The sequence below is a fragment of the Neofelis nebulosa genome, chromosome 15 (genome assembly GCF_028018385.1).
Source record: "Neofelis nebulosa isolate mNeoNeb1 chromosome 15, mNeoNeb1.pri, whole genome shotgun sequence".
Taxonomy (NCBI): Eukaryota; Metazoa; Chordata; class Mammalia; order Carnivora; family Felidae; genus Neofelis; species Neofelis nebulosa.
The window spans coordinates 32,229,234-32,245,992 of NC_080796.1; the positions used below are offsets into that span (position 1 = coordinate 32,229,234).

The 16,759-nt window shown below is 40.0% G+C and overlaps 1 protein-coding gene across 6 annotated transcripts in view; it reads right to left on the reverse strand.

The window, feature by feature from the left end:
* The window catches only part of RGSL1 (regulator of G protein signaling like 1), a 112,188-nt gene extending 96,269 nt beyond the window's left edge, over positions 1 to 15,919 (reverse strand). For 3 of the 6 annotated variants that reach the window (XR_009253989.1, XM_058700504.1, XM_058700499.1), the window contains exons 1-6: positions 15,824 to 15,918; positions 12,199 to 12,281; positions 9,021 to 9,095; positions 3,830 to 3,959; positions 1,965 to 2,069; positions 807 to 968 (exon numbers count right to left, since the gene is read on the reverse strand). Coding sequence is in view for 5 of the 6 variants with exons in the window: in XM_058700504.1 (XP_058556487.1) it covers positions 807 to 968; positions 1,965 to 2,069; positions 3,830 to 3,959; positions 9,021 to 9,095; positions 12,199 to 12,281; positions 15,824 to 15,836 (568 nt within the window). In the remaining variant the exon portion in view is untranslated. Of the gene's footprint in view, positions 1 to 806; positions 969 to 1,964; positions 2,070 to 3,829; positions 3,960 to 9,020; positions 9,109 to 12,198; positions 12,282 to 15,823 lie in introns of all 6 variants that reach the window. The other 3 variants (XM_058700503.1, XM_058700501.1, XM_058700502.1) reach the window with 3 other exon arrangements.
* Positions 15,920 to 16,759: the final 840 nt, after the last annotated feature.

The window sequence follows — 16,759 nt, forward strand, 5'->3', positions numbered from 1 at the left end:
TCCCACATAAATAATACAGTTTATGGGATTCATTGAATTATTTTTTGGACAATTGGATGTTACAGTAAAGAAAAGCAAAATGAACAAGAAAATATGTTTAAGAATAGAAGGCATGTATCTATGAGTGGGATTTTTCAGAGTCAGATCTACCTGGAGGAAAAGGTTTAGACTGGATAATTTGAAGGAGTCATTACTAGCTCTGATTTTAATGTAATAAATTCTCAGTGATCTCTATCAATAGAGGAGTGTGACCAATCTCAAAACACAAATCTTCTGGAACATATTTATATTTGGGTCAGGAATGTCTCCTTAATTAATAAATAAATAATTTTTGATGAATCTGATGTTCTAGAGTAGAGGCTGGCAAACCTGTAAACCTCAGCTTTGTGAGTTATATGCAGTCTCTGCTGCACAGTCTTCTTCTTTAGTCCTTTAAAAATACTAAAACATTCTTAGTCCACAGGCTATATGCACTGTGTTTTGCCTGTGAGCTCTAGTTTGTTCTAGGGAATCTCAGTTTTTAAAAAAGAGGTGCCATGCCATCTCAGAAGATGCAGGAGCTGTTTAATTATGCTGTCCCAATTCGTCTTCACTCCTTCTAGCCAACCTACACTGGTGAGTAATATCTCAGCAAGAAGCACATACCAGCCTAAGGACAACTGGACTCTTACAACCCTTCCCTGTTAAGGGTTCCCATGACATCCCTGATACACAGAAAATGGAGAGGGTAGATGCCTACAAAATGATTGATTTTTTTGGTTACATCCCCCAGTGATTTCACTTCAGATATGCTTTATAATTCTTACTGATGTTCATGTTGCAGAGAGTCACTACTCTTGAGCCCTCCTGTAAATGGGTAGCCTTCAGCACAAGGAGGAGGGACAGATAGTGGTCTCTCATTTCCAGGTCCATCTCATCTATGCTCAAGATCTTCTCAGCAAGGATCCAGAAATCCACCAGCTCTTCACCTACAGATTAGACAGGGCAAGCACAGCGCTGCACCCCGATGTTGCCCCTTCTGTGGTTACATCTGGGTGTAGCAGCTAATACCACTCCCCACCACCAGCTTGCTCTATTGCCTCAAATAGTACCATTAGTCACTTCTTTGGTTTCAGGCATCATCCCTAGTGATGTCGTAATGTGGGGGCAGATGGAGGCATGGGGAGAAGGGACTTAATGGATAGGGACCTTGTGTGACTTTTGTCGTGAGGAAAACTGTTACTTTAGAGAAAACTGAAAGACTGTGAGAATGGATCATGAGACACTTGAATTTATCCAAAACATGAAGATGAGAAGAAAAAAGAATATTTCCCATATCATGGACCCAGAAAAACCAGAAGAAGGAATAATAGAACCCAAAGATGCCAAAGACTACATTCCTTGTGTCACAACTTTGCCAGGGTTAAAGTCTGAGTGACAACTAAAAGATAGCCTGCCTAGTTCTTCCCTACCTGCGCCCTGGAAATCCAGGATTTCACCCTTAAACTAGGGCTTGTCCTTGGATGAAAATTAATGCTGCTGAACTGGAGTGTCAGCTAGTGCTGGCTGCTCACCTCCCAGTAGTCATCAACCACTGGACTCAACAGAACAGAAAGCAGTGCATGTGAACACTTCTGCTATAGGGATTTGTTTATTTATGTGTTCCTTGTGTGTTTCCCCACCATTGTGATAGCTTTATGAAGTGGAGATTTATGGCTCTTATTCACAGTGGCTTCCACACAGTGGTGCTCAACATTGTTAAGTGAATAGATAGATGAATGGATGGATGAATGAACAAAATAAAAGGACTCTGTTTACTTTTGCCCTAACCTACACTGTGGACCTATTTTCAAAGACTTTTACACAAACTACAGTATAAAACACTTATTTCCCATATGCATACATTATTGTCAATAAGTGCTCTGGGGCATCCTGGAAGCTGTTATGAACTTGCAAGGACTCCAGAAACAACTCCAAGAACCTACCTGTACTGCCTTTGAGGTAGGTACAGAAGCGCCACATCCCTCTGACCCCACCAATGCACTTCTGGAGTAGCCACTGGTCTGCTTTTTTCCATCTCAACATCTTGGCTGCCAGGAAAAGTCCATGGTAAGAAAGAGAGAATGAGCTCTTCTCCCAGCCCCTCTCTCAGCCTTGCACACAGCTAGACCCCCATTCACTCAGGGTGAGTGAGGAAAAATGGTGGCCATTTAGACGAGTTGGGGTAGGAGTATGCAGTACTTCTGAAGGCAGGAAATAGACCCTGTAGTGACAAGCATCATATGAGGGACCCACAAGCAGAATATAATCCACAGATCAAAGACACCACCCAAGGCTCTTTGCCTTCTATAATCCCCACCTGACAGTGATTTTGCCAATCCAATTTTCCCAGTATATATATTGAAGAAAGGAGATGAATATATTGGGTATTTTGTTATATTTTACTCAGTGTAAGTCTCCTGAATCTCAACTTTCCCCAGGTGGAACACAGTTTCCTTTGGCTAGTTGAATTGAGAGTCAAATTATTGATTCAACCCTAGATGGCAATTTTATTAATTAATTCTCTTAACAAACATATATTATTAATATATTTGTTAAACGTCTACTACTTAGTATCATTCTAGATGTTTGGGATACATTAGCAAACAGGAAATCCTTGCCCACAAGGAGCTTACATTCTGGTGAAGTAGACAGATAATAAACAATAAGCATAATAAGTACATTATCTAGTAAGGTTGAAGGTTATAAGCACTACAGGAAAAAATGAAAAGGTAAAAGAGAGTAAAGGGGGTTGGGAGTGTTAGGACAAGAGTTGAATGAGTGGCATTAGGGTCATCAGGGTAGCCTCTTCTGAGGAGGTGAGATTTGCACAGAGATTTGAAGAGGTGAGAGAGGGAGCCAATGTGGGTATATTGACAAAGCACTCCAGGCAGAGTAAATAGCCAGTGCAAGGCCTTGAAATGAGTATGTGTCAAGGCAGGATTTTTGAGGAACTGCAAGCAAGCCAAGTGTAACTGAAATGGAGTAAGCAATGGAGGGAATAGGAGGAGATCAGGTCCTAAAAGTAATGGACCCACATCTTGAGGATCCTGAAGACCTAGAGATATAGGGGCATTAGATCTCACACTGAGATGGGAGTCATTGGTGGGGGTAGGGAGCAGCCAATAGAGGAGTTACATGATCTGAATTAAGTTTTAAAAGGCTCTCCCGGGTGCCTAGGTGGCTCAGCCGGTTAAGCTTCCAACACTTGGTTTCAACCCAGGTCATGATCTCACAGTTCATGAGTTTGAGCCCCGCTTTGGGTTCTGCACTGACAGAGCGGGCCCTGCTTGGGACCCTTTCTCCCTCCTCTCTGCCCCTCCCCTGCTCACACTCTCTCTCAAAAAAATTTTGTTTTGTTTTGTTTTGTTTTAAAGGCTCTCTCTGGCTGCTGTGAGCAGGAGAACAAGAGCAGAAACAAGGAGACTAATTAAGAGATGATTTCAGTAGCCAGGGGAGAAATTGTGGTGGCTTAGACCAGGTGGTACTAATGAAGGTGGTGAGCTATGTTTGATTCTGAATATATTTTAGGCAGTTTTGCCATGTTCTGTGTCCACCAGTAACTCTCTCACTTCTGGCTGCAGTGAGACAAATAGCACATACAACCTATCTGACTCCTGCTTATTGCTCTAGGTACCAATTTTTTCAGCCTAAGCTTTCACCTACTGCTGCATTACAAGCTGGGCCACTCTCACATCTAAGTCTACAAAGGTGGCCAGTATTTGTAAATTACTATAGGACTGACAGGAACAGGACCATTATACAGCCCGGGTTCCCATATTTCTCCACACACACACACCCTCATGCTTACCTCCTTCTGGGGACTTAATGAAACTGATGAGCTCTTGACAGAGAATGTAATGGAAACACAAGTTGGTTTTACAGAAGAAAGGTAACCGGTATTTTTCCAACCAGGTCAATAATCCTTTGTACTTTGCAATCTAGAGTGCAAACAAAATGGGAACAGAAAAGAGAAATGGAACTGAAATGCTAAGAAATGCAGCTTAGCAAGAGGCAATAAATAACTTCACACCTGCAGTACCTGGCCCACAGGGGAGGTGTGCTGATTAAAAATAGTATCTAAGAGGAGTGAAGGCTTGAGCCAAGGCTCCCAAAAGAGTGAATGAATTGGTAGGAGAGAAAAGGCTTGGTCTTTCATCAAAAATGTTTCCTTACTCCTGGGTCAAGTTGTTTAAGAAAACATCTAAGTCTTGCTAGGTAGAAGAGAAGCAGAAGAAATTTTGGTCTGTGGTGTCAAGTCAACTCTATTCAATTTGCTTCTTTGTAAGCACACTTAAAATTTCTTACAAGTTCCTTACCCATATCAAATGTACAACATGTACAAAAACACACAAAGGGGTGTATGTGTGGCTCAGTCAGTTGAGCATCTGACTCTTGATTTTGGCTCAGGTCATGATCTCACAGTGAGTTCAAGCCCCACATCAGGCTCTGTGCTGACAGCATGGAGCCTGCTTGGGATTCTCTCTCTCTCTCTCTCTCTCTCTCTCTCTCTCTCTCTCTCTCTCTCCCCTCTCCGCACCCCCCCCATGCTCTCTCTCTCTCAAAAATAAACAAATATTTTTAAAAAAACATACACAAAGACTCACATCACACTTAACATCATTTAGAGTATAGGTTGAATCACTGAGGGATTGAGCCACCAGAGAAGGGAAAACATAAAATTTTTCTTTTTGCCTGTACCTTCCACTCCTCTTTACCCATTTTTCCCATCCCCCCCCATCCACTTCCCATGTGGCAACCACCAGTTTGTTTTCTGTATTTATGGGTCTTTTTCTGCTTTTATTTGTTCATTTGTTTTGTTTTTTAGATTCCACACATAAGTGAAATCATATAGTATTTGCTTTCCTTTAATTTATTTCACTTAGTATAATACCCTTTAGTCCCATCCATGTTGTTGCAAATGGCAAGACAAGATCTCATTCTTTTTTATGGCTGAGTAATATTCCAGTGTGTTTATGTGTGTCACACCTTCTTTATCCATTCATCTATTGATGATACTTATGGTGCTTCCATATTTTGGGTATTGTAAATAATGCATAAACATAGGGGTGTCTATATCTTTTCAAATTAGTGTTTTCACTTTCTTTGGGTAAATACCCAGTCATGGAATTACTGGATTTTATGTAGCTCTATTTTTAATTTTTTGAAGAATCTCTATACTGTTTTCCATAGTGGTTACAGCAATTTACATTCTCACCAACAGTGCACGAGGGTTCCCTTTTCTCCACATCCTCACCAACACTTGTTATTTCTTGTCATTCTGACAGGTCTAAGGTGGTGTCTCATTGTGGTTTGATTTGCATTTTATTTATGATTCATGATATTGAACATCTTTTCATGTGTCTGTTGGCTATCTGTACATCTTTATTGGAAAAAATGTCCAATCAAGTCTTTGCCCATTTTTAATTGGATTTTTTTTTGGTGTTGAGTTATATAGTTCTTTATATTTTTTATATTAACCTTTTATTATAGATATCATTTGCAAATATCTTTTCCCTTTCACTGGGTTGCCTTTATGTTTTCCCAATGGTTCCCTTTGCTGTGCAAAAGGTTTTTACTTTGGGGGCACCTGGGTAGCTCAGTTGGTTGAGCGTCCAAATTTGGCTCAGATCAGGATCTCATGGTTTGTGGGTTTGTGCCCCGCATGGGGCTCTGGGCTGATGGCTCAGAGTCTGGAGCCTGCTTTGGATTTGGTGTCTCCCTCTCTCTCTCTACCCCTCCCCTGCTCATGCTCTGTCTCTCTCAAAAATAAATAGACATTATAAAAAAAATTTTTAAAGGTTTTTACTTTGGGGTAGTTCCAATAGTTAATTGTTCCTTTTGCTTCCCTTGCCTGAGGAGACATATACATAAATATGTTGCTAAGGCTGATGTGAAAGAGAATACTGATTATGCTTGCTTTCAGGATTTTTATGGTTTCAGGTCTTACACTTAGGTTTTTAATCCATTTTGAGCTGATTTTTGTGTATGGTGTAAGAAAGCGGTTTCATTCTTTTGCATGTAGCTGTTCTATTTTCTCAACATTATTTATTGAAGAGACTATCTTTTCCCCCACTGTATATTCTTCCCTGCTTTGTTATGGATTAATTTACCATATAAGTGTGGGTTTATTTCTGGCCTCTATCTTCTATGGATAGACCTATAGATCTATCCTATGTGTCTATTTTTGTGTCAGTATCATACTTTTTTGATTATTATAGCTTTATATTTTAAAATCTAGAATTGTGATATCTTCAGTTTTGTTCTTTTTTCTCAAGATTGCTTTGGCTTTCTGGAGTCTCCTGTTGTTCCATACACATTTTAGGATTATTTCTATAGTTCTGTGAAAAATACTATTGGTATTTTGCAACACAGATTGCATTGAATCTGTAGATTGCTTAGGGTAGTATGGACCTTTCATCAATATTAATTTTTCCAATCCATGAACATGACATGTCTTTCCATTTGTGTCATCTTCAATTTCTTTCATCAGTGTTTTATAGTTTTCAGAGTATAGGTCTTTGACCTCCTTCCTAGGTATCTTATCCTTTTTGGTGCAATTGTAAATGCAATTGTTTTCTTAATTTCTCTTTCTGCTATTTCATTATTAGTGTACAGAAGCACAACAGATTTCTGTTTATTAATTTTGTATCCTAAAACTTTACAGAATCTATTTATTACTTCTAACATTTTTTAAAATATAATTTATTGTCAAATTGGCTAACATACAGTGTGTTAAGAGTGCTCTTGGTTTTTAGGGTAGATTCCGTGGTTCATTGCTTACCTACAACACCTAGCGCTCATCTTAACAAGTGCCTTCCTCAATGCCCATCGCCCATTTTCCCCTCTCCCCCACACCCCCATCCACCCTCAGATTGTACTTTGTATTTAAGAGTCTCTTATGGTTTGCCTCCCTCTCTACCTGCTTATAATGATTTCCCCCCTTCCTTTCCCCCATGGTCTTCTGTTAAGTTTCTCAAGTTCCACATATGAGTGAAAACATATAATATCTTTCTCTAGCTGACTTATTTCATTTTTGGGGGGGAGTCTTTAGGGCTTCATATGTATTATGTCATGTGCAAATAGTGCCAGTTTTACTTCTTCATCAATTTAAATACCTTTTATTTGTTTTTTATCTGATTGCTGTGGTTGGAACTTCCAGTACTGTTATATAAAAGTGGTGAGAGTGGACACTCTTGTCTTGTTCCTTATCTTAGAGGAAAAGCTCCCAAGATTTCACTATTGAGTATGATGTTAGCTGTGGTTTTGTCATATATGGCCTTTGTTATGGTGAGGTATGTTCCTTTTGTTTATTATTAACATTTTTTTAACGTTTTATTTATTTTTGAGACAGAGAGAGACAGAGCATGAACAGGGGAGGGTCAGAGAGAGGGAGACACAGAATCTGAAACAGGCTCCAGGCTCTGAGCTGTCAGCACAGAGCCCGACACAGGGCTCGAACTCACAGACCGCGAGATCATAACCTGAGCCGAAGTAGGCTGCTTAACCAACTGAGCCACTCAGGCGTCCCTGAGGTATGTTCCTTTTAAACCAACTCTATTGAGGGTTTTTATCATGAATGATATTGAATTTTGTCAAATGCTTTTTCTGCATCTATTAAGATTATCATATGATTTTATCCTTCATTTTGTTAATGTGGTGTATCATGTTGATCAATTTACAAACACTGAATCATCCTTGTATCCATAAAATAAATCCCATTTGTCACAGTAAATGATCCTTTTAATGCATTGCTGATTTCAGTTTGCTAATATTTTGTTGAGAATTTTTGTACCTATGTTCCTCAGAGATATTGACCTGTAATTCCCCCTTTTTGTAGTGTTTTTGTCTAGTTTTGGTATCAAGGTAATGCTGGCCTTGTAGAAACAAAGGTATTTGGAAACTTTCCTTCCTCTTCTATTTCTTAGAATAATTTCAGGGGAATAGGTATTAACTCTTCTTTAAATGCTTAGTAGAATTCGCCTGTGAACCCATTTGGTTCTGGACTTTTGTTTGTTGAAAGTTTTTTGATTGCCAATTCAATTTCTTTACTAGTAATTGTTCTATTCAGATTTTCTATTTATTCCTGATTCAGTTTTGGAAATTATATGCTTCTACAAATTTATCCATTTCTTTTAGTTTGTCCAATTTTTTGGCATATAATTTTTCATAGTAACCTCTTATAACTTCTGTAGTGTTGGTGGTTATTTCTTCTTTTTCAAGAAAATAAGGATTTTACGTTTCAGGGTTTTTCTAGGGAAATCAAATATAAGACTCAGAGTGGAGTGTCTTTCTCAGCTCTTCAGGTCTCAGAGAAAAATAAAATCTGTTGTGAGTGTAGCTTAGAGTGATCTTTCTGATCCCACATGCCACTGGTAGAGCATGCATAAGTCTAAGGTCTACACAGTAGGAAAGGAGAACAAGAAGGAGGAAAAGGAGAAGAGAAAGACAATGGACAAGGAAGACAGTTATAAAGAGGAAAAAAAGATTGGGAGAAAGACATGTTTCTGAAGGAGAATGGTAGGATAGTCTTTAGGAATTGCATAGTGGTACCTTATCTTTATCTATAACTTATAATGCAAATAATCACTAAGTGGACCATGCACTGCCACTTCCTACCCCACACCTGTGGCAGGCATTGCCAATCAATTCTCAGACTCTTTCTTGCTTATGTATGGCCCCAGAATTCTTCTAAATGGTGTTCCAAGCATTTCCTACCCAATAATCACAATGGACATGAAAAATGGTATCATTTGCTGGCCATGGACTAGAAGATAGAGGAGAGAATTCACCAACAATTGTCTGTCCAAGTGGTAAAAACACAAAACGGAGAAAGGTCTATGCTGGCTTGATGCTGTTTGTCCTACTCACCTGCTTTATAGTTTCTTCCAGAGTCACCCTCTGGGCCTCCTTTCCCTTTTACCTCTCCATCTCTCATGCCACACTTCAAATTTAGCTCCCTCTCCCCCTATCCCAAACCCTCTGCCATTCAAGAATCTTACCACGTCATAAGGTATTTCTGGCCACAAGCTCCACTGTGAATTTTCAACAGCATAAAATGGTGTCTGACCAAAGACCTGCAAAAGAAAGCTAGGAAATGCCAGAGGGGTAGAACTTCTCTTCATAAATATGTCCCAGTCCAACTGCAGCTCAGGGGAAGGGGGTTCCATTGATTTCCTATTCTAAGAGACATTAATTCATAAATTAATTCCACTAAATCAACTTGCCTTGCAGAAAAACACCTAAAATAGACTAAACTGCAGATTCATTGATCTTTGGGGTCAACTCTGACCCAACCTGGAAGTTATCTTGCCTGTGTACAAAGGCCAAAGCATTATATTAAAAGGTATTTATTTTTGTATTACATTATTCACTTCTGCATGGGTTTAGAGAGTTAGATCAAAGGTTGGAAACATTTTTTATAAAGAGAAACAGCTTTGGATTTGCCTAAGCTCTTGAACTGGAGAAAGTAGAGGGGCCTAAGGATATGAGGGTTAGAGGTACAAATTTCTTAGTGGTGGTATTAAGAATGTCCAAAATTTATAAATAATTCTAGGTTACTTTCTTGGAGAAGGGACTGTGACCTTGGCAACCAGCTTTGAGACTGATGGGCAAGGGCTTCTATGTTTGTAGGTATTTAAGCTTAGCAGTCTCAACATAGGTACCAACATGCCTCAAAGTATCCCCACATCATTTGTGAAAAATTAGAGGGGCTGAAGTCTCAACTCCTGGCTGAGCTCTTAGAACATGATGTCAGCCTCCATCTCTCCAAGACTGTCAGCCCCCAATTTTGTTAGTCTGAGGCTCTCTCATTCTGTCCCCTTTGTCCTTGGATATGAGATATATAAAGAAGGCAGTGGTACTGATTGTACTTTACAAATATCAGCCTGTGAAGGAGGCTCAGTCCTTAGTGACTCCTCACTGGTCTGCACTCAGGGTTTGGCATGACATGCCCTGTCTGGCATGCGAAGTTGCCTTTATGAGATGTATGGGGGGACTAAGGAGTCATGAGATTCTGTAGGAGTAGTGCATGGAAGCAGTTTCACCATGTGATCTTTGCACCACAGAGGGCATGAGGCCAATGTGGAAAACATACCAGTTTTAGAGAGCTCCAAGACTTCCCCAGATTTTCCATGTGTTCTTGGGAAAGTCATTGAACTTCTGGTGTCTATCTCACAGGATGTTTATAGAAAATAATGGTCAAAATTTGTAAATTGACAGCAGTATTCAACATAAACTAATACTGTCTCTCTAAATAAACCACAGCTACCTAAATGGCCAAGACTTTCTTACATTCTTGGTTGGGATTCTAGTTCCCACATCATTCTCGCCATTTATAGAACATTATTATAGACTGCTTAAGTTGTGTTGATAAATTGACTAACTACAATGCCCCAAGATTACTTCTGCAACCTTTCATTAGGACAGTGGCACCACCTTCCACCAGGCATCCGACTCCTTCCTTCTTGTTACCACCTCTCCCTGACATTCAAACAGTGACAGAGTCCTATATTTTTCTTTATTAAAAATCTCTCTAATTTGTTCCATTCTCTTTATCTTCTTGCCTTTAAACCCCCACCACTGAAACAATCTCCTAACTGCTCTCCTCGCCTCTGTTATGGTCCCCTAATGGCCAAACCTGTGGTCAGACTTCTACAGAAATAATTTGCACAGATGAAAGTCTGATAATGTTACTCCTTTACTTGAAGCCCTTCAATGGCTCTCCATGACCTACAGGATGATGTCTAAACTCCTAAGCGTGGCCCGCCTGCTCTGAGAGGCCTGGCTTAGCCTGTCCTGCAGTTTTATCTCTTGCTGTGTCTGCCTCTCACAACTTTTTCTTCAGCCTTAGTTGCTTAGTGTTTCTCCCCAAGTACCGTGGGATTATTTTCCTTGGTGCCTTTACTTACTCTGTTCTGTCTATAAGTCCTTTGCATCTTAATAGTCGACCCTCCTACCTCCTACCTCTTTATCCACATCTCCTCTTTTCCTCATACCTCTTTTCCTCCTACCTCTTTATCCACATTTCCCTCCCCATTTTCTTCCCCAGCCAATTGTCAGCTACATTGTCTTCTTTCAAGACTTGGCTTGTGTCACGTAGTCATTGAAGTCTTTCCTGACCTACCAGGTAGAAGTGGTCTCTCCTTCTGATGCACTTGTACTCTAGTGCCTTCTAGACATTCCTATCATGTCACCCACAACCCTTTTTTGCACTCACTTTAAATATTGCTCTTGCACATTAGGAATTTCTTGAGAACAGTGATAGCATCGTTAATATTTGCATCCCCAGTACTAAGCCCACTGACTGGCACAAAGTAACTAACTACCCAGTAAATTTTGTAGGGTAGTACACAGTGGCTTTTTCCCAGTTGTATGAATTTCACACTTTAATAGGTGGTATTCTATGGAAAAGGATACACTGAGACACAATTTATAAGACACGAACCTTAAAATATAACCAAAAACTTAAATGAAAAAAGATGTGGGATTAGTCTAGGTTTGGCTCTAAGAGTATTTTGACATTCGAGATTTATTTTAGTTGCAAAGGTTGAGAAAATATATGTTTGGTTTCAGTCAACAGCTCAACAATTGCTCTGGCCAAACACCTGATGAGGGGAGCAGAGCAGAATAAATTATCCATGGTCCTTGTCCTGCAGGAATCCACAATCTCACAGTTCAGTAGGAGACACACACGTACAACACAAGAGGGTTGCAAAGTGCCAAGGGGCACAGAGGCAGGGAGAAATAAGTTCTAATTAGGAGAAGATAGGAATTTCTTAAGAACAGGATTTAAGCAGAGATTTGAAAAATGGTTAAGACTTTCGTAGGTGGAACTAAAAAAGCTAACAACACAGGCAAGAAGGGGTGCAGAGGTGAGAAAATGCCAGGTGTACTCTATGAGGATACAGTTGCTATCAATGCAGCACTGGGTACCAGAGGATGTTATGGGAAATAAATGTGGACAGGCAAAGGCAATTAAGGAAGCTGAGGAGTTGGGATTTATCAACAATGGGAAGCTCCTAGAGATTTTAAAGGAGATTCTGTTTATATTTATTTGCTCAAGTTAAAATAGGTTTTGAGTTAGTAAGAAGTTTATTCTTTTAAAAATGCACTCAGCTCAGTGAGATTCACTATTCAGCTGTTGCTGAAACATTTGAATTTAATTCTGGGAATACTTACCGGGAGAGAAAGAAATGTGTTGAAAAAATCGGCAAAGATTTCATCCTCTAGCAGAATTATAAGGTTTGTAGAACTGATTATCTCTATATGGGGAGAAAAAAAAAACACACCTCATGAACCAGGGTTGCATTCAGGATGAGACAACAAAGCAAGAGAATGGATCATGTCATATGGTCAAATCTCAGAATTTGATGACCTTTAGGGTCATCTAACTTGATTTTTCCCTCTCTCCAGGACTCTTCTCTGCAATATCACTCTGTTTAAATACTCCCAGCTGTGGGGAGCTCACAGCTTCATAGAGCTACCCATTCCATTTATGAAGAGATGAAATGCTTAGGAAGATTTTCCTACTGTAAACCGCCTTCTTTTATCTTCTTTCCATTTGTAGAAATTCTGCCCTCTGAACCTCAACAGAATTCATCTAAATCCTCTTAAAGGGGACAGTGCTTCCATATTCATAAAAACATCACAACCTTCTGTTCACCTCTGACCCTTCTGGCTAGTCTGTCACTAAGCAATTCTTCAGCCGCTCATCACATGGCCTCCTTTCTATCTGGGTCCTCGCTCTGTGGCTAGAGTGGCACCTACAACCCAAGTACTCTGCACGCTTCCCAGGGAAGAACATGAGACAACTTTGCCCATACTGTATGTTCTATTAGTGTGGCCAAACATGAGATTAGCTTTGGGTGCTCTCACATTACACTATTAACTCCATCATCCTTTATTTATGCAGTCATTTTTTGGAAACCAAGGGTAGGAATTTACATTTATTCCAGTTGAATTTCAACTTGTTGATTTGGGCCCAACAAAAGCTTTTTTGAATACTTATTTGGTCATGCAAAGTATTTATTACTCCTCTAGGGCTTGATCATTGTGCTGCCTAAGTTAATCTGAGGAGATGAATGTTGACTATCACAAAGCCAAGCAGAGCGACCATAGGTGGACTAGGTGACCCCTCTAAGTTTGCTCTAACTCATTCTCCATGCTCTTTAACTCCCAATATTCAACTAGTGAATAATCCAGTTGTTTTACCAATGCTCAGAATTTCCCCATTGTGTACCCAAAATTTATAAAAGACTTATAAAATGAACAACATAGATACTATATTAATCCTATCTCTTGGTCTATTAGATGTCTGGTGAGAATTGTCAGTGCCATTCACAATTGCTGGAGTGCAGTTATGATAATATAAGAAAACTAAACAATCCCCTCCATCACTTTTCCTGACAACACTTGGTGGTTATTGTCTTTGTGTAATAGAAATAGAAATAGGAACCCAGACAATCAAACACTATTGTAACAGAATTGATGTCAGTTTTTGCCTTTTGCTAGAGAGACCTCTGCTTTTCTTTTTAGAATCATTTCCTGATCCACTTCATCTATTCCACATAGAGAATCCAAAATTTATGTTTTCAGGCCAGACTTCTTTCCTTGGCTCTAGTTCTAAATATCCAATGAGCTATGGGACATCGCTCCATGGACATCCAGCAGAACTTCAATCTCAACATTTTCAAAACTGATCTGATCATTTTGCTTTTTCCTTTATTCCTAATCTCTGTTAACGGAACCACCACTCATCCAAATGTCTAAATCTGAAAGCTGAAAATCATCTTTTTTTTTTCTTTGAGAGAGAGAGACAGAGCATGAGCAGGGAAGGGGCAGAGAAAGAGGGAAACATAGAATCTGAAGCAGGCTCCAGGCTCTGAACTGTCAGCACAGAGCCTGATGTAGGGCTTGAACTTACAGACTGCGCGATCATGACCTGAACCGAAGTCAGACGCTTAACTGACCCACCCAGGCACCCCAGAAGCCTGAAAATTATCTTTTTCTGAAAATTTTATTTATTTATTTATTTTAAGAGGGGGAAGAGAGTGTGAGTAGGGAAGGGGTAGGGAGAGAGAGAGAATCCCAAGCAGGCTTTGCATGGTCAGCATGGAGCTGGGTGTGGGGCCTGAACTCACAAACTGTGAGATCATGACCTGAGTCAACATCAAAAGTTACACACTTAACTAACTGAGCCACCCAGGCACCCCCTGAAAATCATCTTTGATTCCTCCTTTGCTCTGTTTCTCTTCCTCTCAAACACTCCCATAGGCAATGGAGGACCATGCTATGTGGTCTCTCTTCCTACAGATTTCTAAAATCTATCCTTTCCTCTCCAACTCTACAGACACTGTCTTATTTCAGGCTCCCATCATCTCTCACCTTGACTTTATGGCATCAGTTTCTTATGTGATCTCCCTAAGTTTCCTTTCCAAGCACTTTCCACACACCGGCACCATAATCTTCCAATGTTGTTATTGTTAAAGCCCTTCAAATACTCCTCAGTATCCTAGAGAATATAAGGCTTCACCATATCTGGATTTGGTGTTCTCTGCCAGCATCATCTCCCACTACACCATACCATGCTGCCTTCTATTTGCCAGCCAAAATATTGTGCTTTCCTGCACATGCTATGTCCTCTCACTTCCAACTTTCATGTCTTTGTTACCATATTCACAGCACCTGAAATGTCCTCTCAACCTGTGTGCTTTGCAAATTGCTAGTCATCCGTCAAGAACTGGTTAACATATAACCTTGGTGAACCAAGCAAATGGTAAAATCAATCACTACCTCCCCTGCACAATTACTTACATCTCCCATTATTATAATTAACCAGTTGCTGTTTTCATTTATTGAAACAGCATTTATTTCATTTATGTATCTGTCTTTCTCAGTAGACTAAGCCCTATGAGAGGAGGAACTTTGTCTTTTCATCTTTCTTCCCCTAGCCAGTAAAAGTGCTTGGATAATGTCTAAGTTCTATAAAAGTTAAATGAATTGTTCTTCCAAGAAATCTTTAATCTTTTGAGTTTTTGTTCAATTGTTTGTTCATCACTGATAAAGACTGGCATGGATTTCTTTCTTTTTTTTTTTAATTAGGATCCCAATTCATAGTTTTTTTTTAATATGAAATTTATTGTCAAATTGGTTTCCATACAACACCCAGTGCTCATCCTAACAGGTGCCCTCCTCAATGGCATGGATTTCGTAATAAGATTATTGAGACAATCTGAATGCAGGAAAGTGGAGTTTGGCAGAAATTTCCCAAATGATTGTGTCCCATAGCTACACTCACTGTTGGTGACAAGGGGCTTGACTATGGCAGGGTTTGCCATTAACAAGACTGTCTTAATGGGGTATAGAAACAAGTCTTTCCATATATTCCCCTTCTTACTTGTTTTGCTTTGTAACTTCCTAATAATTTGGGAAGGCCTTCAACATTTATTCCATACAATAATAATACTAACTTGGGAACAAAAGGAATAATTGGATAACCCCAAACTTCATGCTAGCCTTCTCCCTGGAGGAGACATGACACATGATGGCCCAATCTGCATTTTTCTTCCTCCTTCTTAGTTGTCTCACTTGTCTTATGAAGGGGGCTCTGTCCTATCCTCAAAGATCAGTTGGCATACAGTGGGGATGGGAGTTGGGGAGAAGAAGAAGAGAAAAGGAAAACAAAGGGCATGAATAACATAAAAGCCATAGGTGGTATCCCTGAATGACTCAGATCTGTTGAGACTGTTGCCTTATGTTGGGGGGGGTGCTAAAAGTCTCAGAGACATCCCTTTTAGAGACTTACCAGCATTGCTCATGTTGCCATGCTTTCCCTGCCACTGTGATTAGTAAGGATACAGAACTAGTCCCCAGTCAACAGAACTCCACCCCATATGAACACACAGTCACATCCCCTCTAAGGGGTTCCAGGTTCTATCAGGAAGTGCTCTTTTATCTCTGGGCACTCAGTCTGAAGATAACACGCTGTTACCTGATCTTCTGGATCTCCTAAATGTACCAGACTTTTCCTGTACTTAGGCTTTTAGTCCATACAGTTTCGTTATCAGTTGTCCAGTTATTGATCCTGAGTTTTAGCCGTCTCCTTAACTTGACCTTATGCTTCAGGGAAGCAAGAATCTGTTTCTTTCTCTCTCTTTCTTTCTTTCTTTCTTTCTTTCTTTCTTTCTTTCTTTCTTTCTTTCTAATGTTTATTTATTTTGTGAGAAAGAGCGGGGGGCAGAGAGAGAGGGAGAGAGAGAGAATCCCAAGCAGGCTCCACGCTGTCAGCACAAAGCCCAACAAGGCACTTGATCTCACAAACTATGAGATCATGAACTCAGCTGAAATCGAGTTGGATGTTTAACCAACAGAGCCACCCAGGCACCCCCTGTTAATTTCTTTCTCTCTTTTTAAAAAATTTTTAATGTTTATTAATTTTTGAGAGAGACAGACAGAGTAAGAGCAGGGGAGGGGCAGAGAGAGGGAGACACAGAATCTGAAACAGGCTCCAGGCTCTGAGCTGTCAGCACAGAGTCTGACGCAGAGCTCACACTCATGAACCATGAGATCATGACCTGAGCCTAAGTCAGATCATGACCTGAGCTTAACTGACTGAGCCACCCGGGTGCCCCTTGTTCATTTCTTTATTTTTGTTTAATATGAAATTTATTGTCAAATTGGTTTCCATACAACACCCAGTGCTCATCCTAACAGGTGCCCTCCTCAATACCCATCACCCACC